A 9,633-nucleotide genomic window follows, 5' to 3' on the forward strand; every position below is an offset into this window, starting at 1 on the left:
GCGAGATCATACGCATGTGTGCGAATGTGTACACGGCGCGCGGCGGGCGTGCACACATATAAGCCGCGCTTCAACGTTTGTATGGAGTTACCTTACTTGTCTTATTATAGTAAGGTATATGACTGATATTTTTCGATAAGATGACAGAATCGGTTACCGTTCAAAGATCAGACATGGTAATTCAACTTCAAAGCACCTTGATAGTAATAATAAACTTGAATTTTTGGTTATACTAACATTATCGACATGTTCTTAGGTCAGTTACCTACGTAGTTTGGAGGCCGAATGCCTGCACGTGAAAGGAGACCAGATGGAGTCACTTGCTGCTTTCCAAAAAGCGGGCAACAACATGTGCCCTTATAGGTATATACTTTCAGTATGGACTCTTGTGACTGTGCTCTCAGGTGATGAGACTACATTGCTATAGGTACTTACTTACTTAAACTGAACCTATGAATAAAATAAAAATTTTATTAATAGGTTCAATTTACGTTGCCGCGGAGCGGAATGGCATCGAATTTTTGTAACGAAATTGTGTATAACATAATGTCAATTGTGCTTAACCTTAGTACAATTACGAAATACTAGATACGAAACGGTCACAAAAGATAAAACAATAGAAGTGCCTTTAGCGTCGATTACTATCAGAATCGCTATCGCCAAAATTCACACCATCATTATGTTAAACACCACGAAAACTCGATAATGATGAATGAAAACGAAAAATAGTTTCTACCGTTACAAACTACAAAATTCTTGTTATATATTACATAAGTACTAGTTGTATTAGCTAATTATAGTTTGTGAATAAGCTGTTGAATAAAGTTGCGCCCGAGGAAATCTTCACGACTTAAACATGCATACTTTCAGCAACACTCTTTCCAATTCCATCATCGCAGACTTAGTGGCTCCATCCCAGGATGTAATGCAATACAATATGATAGATTGCGCCAGTGCCAGATATACCATTCTAATAAGTCTGCTATCAGCAATATAACGAAGCTGTTTGACGATGTCAATCAATTTCCTTAGTCTCCGTGCAACCCCGTGAATGTGCCGAATGAGTCTGAGGTTGTTGTTAAATATAATACTAAGATGTTTTGTATTTTGGGTACAAGTAATAAGAGGAGGATGAAAGGAGAGGTTTTTAATTTATAAGAATGTAACAAATTCTGGACTGTTAATATAATTTAAAGTTTACCCAATTGGCAGAAAATGCAATATACCTATCATTGCAATTTACGACGTTTTTATTTTATACTAAAATTTCATTCAGCAAGGCCAGCTACCTTATTCGTTGTAGTTACAGGAAAACAGTACTAGAAGACTATCCACGTATTTTGAAGATATTTTGATTGGCATTCACAGATTTAGAAAAAATGTAATGTACAGTCAGCAAGATAAAAGGCAATTTTTACAAAACTTTTTTATGCCATTCGATCCGGTCCCTGTTAAGGATCAATAGTTTCTATGGGACCAACTGAGGTAAGAGTACTCGAAATATCGAGGTCTTAGGTTTTCGCGATTGTTACACATAGGAAATTAAAACTATTTTTCCGGATTTAAATCGCGTATATTTATTTTTTTAAACAAATCGACGTTTCGGGGCCATTTACAGGGCCCATGGTCACAGTTGACTTGAAAAAACAAATATACGCGATTTAAATCCGGAAAAATAGTTTCATTTCCAAAGTACTCGAAATATCAGAAATCGCAAAAAACTTTTTACCGTACATTTTGTAGGGACATATTTAGTAATTAGTTATTCTAGGTTAAGGAAACTAACAATAAGGAAACTAACAAATTGACAACGTATTATGTATTTCAACATTACATTATACACGTATTATTGACACACGTGTCACGCCCACTGAGCACTTCTATTGTATTTATTGTTCTGTGGATACGGTAGCTGCGGGATTCCCGAGACTGCGCAAGAATTCTTCGCAAAAGGCGCACCCTATTTTTTCATTCGTATCTAGTTTGTACGTTACACAATTGACATAAAATTCATTATGCTATGCTATTCATTCCATTCCGTTCCGCGGCAACATAAATTGAGTCTTATAGTTATTCGTGTTGAGCGTATGTAGAACACAATGTAAATCACGTTGCTTTAAACATATTGGCAAGAGAATTACTTACTATCGTGCAGTGTGCTGCTGTCGCTGTCAGCGTGGGAGCCGGCGCGCGTGCGTGTGATCCTCGTGGACCTGTTACGCCGACATCCCAACGCATACGCCTGGATGGCACTCGCCAACGACTGGTTATTGGTCTGTCATAAATTCTCATTACATTACAACAAAAAGTTGTCAATTCAAATATAAGTACCTACTCCGAAGCCATCTGCGTATGTGTTACCAGGTTTAATTGTTACGTCTCGTAACTCTGTCGTATTACACGTTATAGCGCGCTCAGCTGCAGGATGACTTAGACCTAGGGCTGAAAGACGAGCAGGACGGGGTCCTGTTATGCGCGACGGCGTGCGCCGTGCAGGCACTCAAGTGGGACCGCCGTGCTGGGCGCGCATGGGCGCTGTTGGCACAGCTTGTGCACCCCCAAGTCAGAAGAGATCACTGTGTCCAAATGGCCATTAACGTAACTATAATTCATAGGAAGTCATCACACTTTTATACTCTTACTTTACTCAACGTCGTGTTAAGGGTCATTTCCTTAACTACTAAGTCTTTTATTTTATTTTTTATTTTTTTAATGTCCTTCATTTTATTTTCTTTTGCTTAGTGTTACAATCTCCTTTGTACATTCAGCTTATTATTATTGCTATTTATTTTATTTTCCTACAAAAGTATTGAAATATTCTTATTATATATATATTATTATTATTTGTGTATTTATTTATAACCACTTTCATTACAAGATATCTTTGGTTGCACCCATAGATATAGAAAGCAACCATGTTGCACCCCTCATTCCAACTGTTAAATTTCTATCCTAAGGTTGCCCGGAAAAAATTGCTACTTATCAATAAGGCCGCCTGTTGTACATTACCTTACTCTGTGATACTTACATTACTGTTCTGTTTTGACATTGTAATTTTTAATATGCAACAAAGAATATTCCACTCATTCACACTAGTCGATACGGAATCGCATAGAGCCGGTCAGAAAAAGCTTTAGTCCATACCATAAGAGCGAAAAGTACGTCGCGCGTTTCGCTGCCGTTTTTATGGAGATAATACTTTTTCTGACCGTATCAATGTGATCCCGTTTCGACAAGTGTTGCGACTCCTTACCCGTTAACATAGGAAAATCGAATCGACCAACTGCATAGCGTTAACATCACGTAAAATCGTAAACTTTTTGCTATAAAGCAAAATAAAAACCTTACTACTCATAATTAATTACAATCAAGCCTTTTTACAAGACCAATAAGCAATTTTTATTTAAGGTGAAGTGAGATCCAAAATAGACGCTTTGGTGTTTTCGTCTCGAATTTTCTTTTTTAACGATAATGAAAACAGAAGATGCTTACCGGTAATTAACTTTGAGCCCGAAAGACAATTGACTAAACTTCCCTGGATGAATATCTGCGAAATTTATATTTTTTACTAAGGTCATCTACGGTCAGTTTCATTCCATTGTTATCGGAGATATTTCTTGTGTTCCGTAATAACGACGTTAAGGGACTATGACCTCGTTTTAAAGTAACAGAGTATACTTCAGAGTGAACTTCCTTTTTGCAGCGTTTCTCAAAACCCTGCTTATTTTTATATTCGGTACAGTGTTCGACACGGTGGAGCGGTATGTCTTCTTTCGCTTTGCATACCCGTCAGGTGACATAAAATGCACGCCTAATTGGCAACAATATAAACTATGTACATTAATCTACAGTAAACTGTTGTTCTCGTACAGTGCGGGTACCCATGGACGGAGAACGACGTAGGCAGCTGGTGGAAGACAACGCGCGATGCCGTCTGCTATCGATTGGGCATCCCGCTCGTGCATTGCGACTGCGCCATGTGCCAAACCCTTGTAGCCTGATGGAAGATTTACATGCAGTTCCATTTACATAATTAATCGCATTTTATTTACTAACGCTCAAACGGGTTACCACGATATTTTTAGTCACCCGCTGCCGTACGACTAAAGCTGAAAGTAGTTCTACGTGTGCACCTGCGATTTAAGTCACATTAGGGTAAGGCTAGTAACAGATTGGCTGCATGTCGATTACGACTTCATGAAGTCTGTTTCGACTTCATGCAGTTAACGTGTTTCGAGTTATGCAACGATAGTTATCAAAGGAATAATTATAAGTTACTTTTTCGTTCGTAATTCTGAATTAGTTTTAATTTATATATTACAATATAAAATTCAATAAAACAAAAACTTTGATAATATTCTGATTTATTCTGTACATTTTTATAAAACATCTATAACTAGAATTGTAACAGAACACAGATATTCTTATTGCAGTTCGCTTATTTGCTTATTTATAACAATATGGCTATAAATCCTAGAACAGGGTTTATTTAACTGCGAATTAGCGTCCAGGCTTTATAAAAAGGGCGAATAGGCCGTTTTTGCAAAAAAAATATAATTGGTAAAAAGGGCGAATAGACCATTTTTGGCAAAAACTTTCATACAAGTGTATATAAATAGAACCCAAATGGTTTCAGAAAATGACATGAATATTTCAACAGGATATGCCATTTGCGATCTTAAGTAATAAAAACTGTATACAAAAAAATATTCGATTACGCATTTTGTTCGTGTTAATGCATAGAACTATATATAACTTCTTTTATATTCATGTAATTGGTTTTAAAAAAAATTGTTTATGTAAAGCAAATGCAAAATAGTGTTATCTATGGTATAAATTTCAAATTCATTTGAAACAACTGCTTCTTCTGAAATTTAACATCACTAAAACCTACAAGCTTGTTGCAATATCTACTATGTCCACAGTGAACTGAAAATGCGCTTGAGCAATATTTTAAAAGGTAACAAGGACTTCTAGTCCCGGAAAAATATTCAAGAATATAATATTCAAGCACACTTATACTACGTTCGATTCGCCAGAAACATTTGCAAGTATTCTTATTACCGAATCTAAAATCATCTCGATTGTATGCCGATAGCGTCAATGACAGGATTTTGAACGTTTGGTATTCTGAGCAGTGTCTGGTCAGTGGTGGGCATCGAGGACATGTGGCTTTTTGGTACATTGCTATTCAATATTTTAACAAGGTAAAATAGAACGTTAGATGAATGAATGCCATCACTGTCCACTGACACTGTTGAGATTCGACTGCCATTGCAACTAGATTTTAGCAGAATAACAATAAATGATACCTACCTCAACTATTATCATAATTGCAATGTGATCTCAGCGAGTCGTTTCAAGAAAATTACGGCGCGTGTACACGCTAAAAAAAGCCGGGTCTATGCAAGGATTCGTGTCGTTTCTACACACGAACTGTGCACACAGTCTCGGCGCCGCACAAGAAAAAATTCTTGTCTACTCCCGACGCGACGCGCTCTGCCGCTATTGCATAGGACGCATTGTCAGTAAACGACTTATCAAACGTTGAAATTTTCATACGAAAATAAATCTATAAATAAACTTTTCCTGATGTTGTCGCAGTGTAAAATAGAGGGTACCAAACTCATCTTTTTGTTGCAAAATTGGGTGAGTCCAATAAATTGTCTTGTATCTTCTTTTCTTATTCATTTTTCTATAATTATAATATGCAATCACCATTTTTTTTTTTGCTTAGTAGTCAACATATTTCTTCCTCTTTATTTCTTTTGACAGTCGGTAGTAAAACGACAGCTATTTGTCAATGCACTGACACGTTTACCCTACACGTCTACCCGAAAGAATTCGTATCGTGTCGTGTACATAGTCATCATTTTCTTGTCTGCAACAGACACGAAATATTTTCGTGGCTAGATCCGACATAATTCTTGTCGTGTACAAGGCCATTCTCGTTTTTTCTTTTGCAGATACGACAAATTTCTTAGCGTGTACACGCGCCGTTAGGCGCCAAGTTATTCCACCTTCTCGCTCTGTGAGGCCCGTATTAATAAATCCATCTCCATAACATTTACCCAAGGTCTTTTTTTTATAAACAATAGATAAATAACTTGGCCATGACATCTAAGTACTTATGCATATTTTTTTAGTGTATACTTTAACCTTGCTTTTGCTTTTCACTCCACCGAGCCAATATAACTACTTGGAATGAGTTTTCCCACTAGTTCTATTATTAATGAAATATAATTTAATAGAACTGGGACTTTTTTGTAACAATAGTTCTATCATCATTTGAGAATTGTCGAAATTTCCCCTAATTAATTAACATCACTCAACTCTAAGTCACAGCTCAAGACCGTTACGAAGTCCTAACCAATCAAGTACAGGATCTCGGTTACTTGTGAGATGGTATCATCCACGATGATTATTATCGATACGCACTCAGTACCGGACTTAGGAGCAGGAGCTGTTTATTAATACGGGTGTTTTTTTGGTGCAACTTCGTTTTCATATCTATAAAAATTCACAGTAGGTACACAATATACAACATAATATTGCAACTAAATTATTGATAACTACTTACTTCTAAATATCAAATAAAATTTTTATTTACATATTTCAATATAAACAACCTTAGAGCGATTTAGTAAAGGGAAGGTAGTTCAATGATTGTGTCAGCAAAGAAAACAGTACAAGTAATGTAAGATATTGTTATTTAGAACGTATTTGCTACTAAAAAACCATGCTCATTTTATAAAACATTGAACATACAAGTGTTGGTTTTGCAAACTTAATTTCCTTACTTTAAGAGGTACAATATATCGCACTGGTATTACAATAGTGTTTTGACTCAAAATATGTGAAATTCAGGATTATACTATTGCAGAACGTAAACTTTGATTCGCTACACGTCCATACAACCGTCGTTGGAATACTGTACGTAACTATTAAAAGATATCTACTTAACTAAAAACGAGACAAACTATTTGTGAGCTAGTTCTGGACAAAACAGTTCTTATTAAAAAACATGAAATTATATTTTCCCTTTTATTATTTGATTGTTTGTGATGTCTGTAATGAACGAAGGAAATTATAACCTATATATAAATTTTAATACTAATTAAACATGGGAAGTGAATAATCCGTTTATCATCGATTCTGAAAAAAACCCATTTTTAAGTTAATCGACTATTGTATTAACAGTGCAATATTTTTAACGCTAATTTTGAAATGGACAATATACGGAACATTTATACTATTGTCAAGTAATGGTAGCTAGTCATTTCGATAATGATTTTTTTATAATATCAAGTGACGGGACGAACAACTCGTGTAGTCATAATATTTTAAATATTGACATTAACATAATATTATTTTTGGACTAAACTCCCGACATTAGTTTCAAAAGGCCTATACTAAAGTCACCGTTTCCAGACTATTCCTTGCCACCCTGGCCCTGCTGGCCAGGTTTCTATGAATTCGTTTTTATGATTTTTAAATAGTGACGAAACGAAAAAGTTGTGCACCTGATGGTAAGCGTCACGCCTGTCCATAACAGTTGCAGTGCCACTCAGAGCTTTAAATCACAAAGATCTGAGAGGCACTGCCAATGCCCCTGTCACCCTGAGACATAAGTTGAAAAGTCCCACGTGTCTGTAATTTCACCAGCACCCTTACCCTTCAAAACCGGCATTACTGCTTGGCAGCAGAAAATCGGTAAGGTGGCATATTCCCTGGACAAACTCTTTCACAAGGACTCTACTGCAGCTAATAATAATAATTCGTATGTCACTGCAATAAGTTGAAGTCAAATCTTATACAAATATCCCTACACTATAAATATCAACAGAAATGCTTATTAAAAATTAGATAGGAAAAAATATTTTACATTAAAATCACATATTTACCCACTATTCATTAATTATAACTAACATATACGAGGTAGATCGCAGGACCTGTGTGCAGGTATGACGTCATACATGTTTACAAGTTAATGAAAACGGGTCTTTATCTTTCATAACAGTCGAGTTAAATTCCCGTTTAATTCTTCATGGCCTGCTGAACCTTTTCGATGTGCGGTATTTAAATTATTTTATACAAATTACATATCAGAGGTCAACAAAAAACTGTTCTAAGTAATAAATCAGAATCTGGAGATACGAATAAACTGACATAATACAACATACAAAAACTTGCCAACGGGGCCACGAGCCCAAAAATTCGCTCGTTAAAACTAAGAATGATGGCTTTACTATTTAAGTGGGAACATAACTTGAAAATTCCACTGTACCCACTAGTGGAACCAAAAAAGGAACCAGCAGTCCAAATGTAGGTTGACTGTGAAGTGGTGATCCCTGCCCAGTAATTCTAACAGAGTAAATGATTGCGAATTCAATAATGTAGTGTATTTTTGAAATAATTACGTTAATATATTATTATGAATCCCACATTAATACAAACATCATGGACGCCTTACATTTCTTTTTTGAAAACAACCTGATCAGACTAATAAAAAATTGTTTAAAAGTAAACGTGATAAAATCATGATCCCAAATTAAGCAATTTGACATAAGTTCATATCAGGGATGCCGCAGATGTGGGTTATAACGACGTTGACGAGATGAGGAAAAATAGAAGGCATAGAAATATTATGACATTTAGTTTATGTCGTCGGCCGTGACTATGGAGCTGGGCTATCTTGAATGGAAACGTTTATAAGTCAAAGTAAACTCCACAATTTTTGTTCAGAAAAAGATAGGTCGTTGCCTGCACTACACGCTGCCGAATTCTCGATCCATGATTCTAATTAGCACTAGTACTCGACGCACGCTTTGAGCAGGGCGTGCTCCCGACGATCTTGTCGTGACATGTGTCCGCAAAAACTTTGCATTGATTGAGGCGGATGTCGCATACGGAAGATTTAAAAAATATATGCAGATGACCCGCGGTTGCGGATGTGGATGCAGAAGTCTGCGGCATCCCTATTTCACATGACAATGATCCTAAATAAAAGGAACTAAATAATATTTTTATTAACATGATAAAAAGTTTTTTTGCTTGTTCAAGCGTTCAAATCTTTTGCGTTGTGTTCGTAATAGAAAACTAAATCATAATAAACTGTGCATAAACCCCGCACGTACACACCCAGAGCTATCTTTGATCATCTCAGAATCTAAGGGTCGTATTCCAGAACTCTACTCAATGCTCAAGTCAGGATTTGAGCAGACTTGAGTATGCTTTCAAGCACTGGAAATACGACCCTAATGCCACGGATCTGAGTATGATTTCTAGTGCTTTGAATCATACTCAAGTCCTGACTCGAGCATTGAGTAGTTCTAGAATACGAACCTTAGTCTCCGAGTACCTACCATCTACCTCGTTTAACATAATTTACATTCGGAATATTAAATTGCTAGAGTGATCCTTTGATGTTTCATTTGCCGTTGTTGAATCTTCAACTGAAGTAAAATCAACTGATTATAAATAATAACCAAGGTTGTGGAAGCAGAGTCCTACAATTTACTTTTAGATCCTCATATATATTGGCGCTAGTATTTTGTCGTTACTTACATTTAAAGTGTTAGCCGTCAAAGTAATATTTTCAATATATAAATATAATACGTCAAACGATTTTCT

The 9,633-nt window shown here is 36.1% G+C and overlaps 1 protein-coding gene across 4 annotated transcripts in view; it reads left to right on the forward strand.

Annotated features, from left to right (window-relative positions):
* The window catches only part of LOC113239976, a 51,821-nt gene extending 47,576 nt beyond the window's left edge, over window positions 1-4,245 (forward strand). For 3 of the 4 annotated variants that reach the window (XM_026477169.1, XM_026477176.1, XM_026477183.1), the window contains 4 exons: window positions 257-363; window positions 2,156-2,273; window positions 2,410-2,598; window positions 3,873-4,245. In XM_026477169.1, coding sequence (XP_026332954.1) covers window positions 257-363; window positions 2,156-2,273; window positions 2,410-2,598; window positions 3,873-4,001 — 543 coding nt within the window. In that variant the 3' untranslated portion in view covers window positions 4,002-4,245. The remainder of the gene's footprint in view (window positions 1-256; window positions 364-2,155; window positions 2,274-2,409; window positions 2,599-3,872) is intronic. The other variant, XM_026477192.1, reaches the window with a different exon arrangement.
* Window positions 4,246-9,633: the final 5,388 nt, after the last annotated feature.

Source organism: Hyposmocoma kahamanoa, unplaced genomic scaffold (genome assembly GCF_003589595.1).
Source record: "Hyposmocoma kahamanoa isolate Upper Pololo Valley unplaced genomic scaffold, ASM358959v1 100021, whole genome shotgun sequence".
Lineage (NCBI taxonomy): Eukaryota > Metazoa > Arthropoda > Insecta > Lepidoptera > Cosmopterigidae > Hyposmocoma > Hyposmocoma kahamanoa.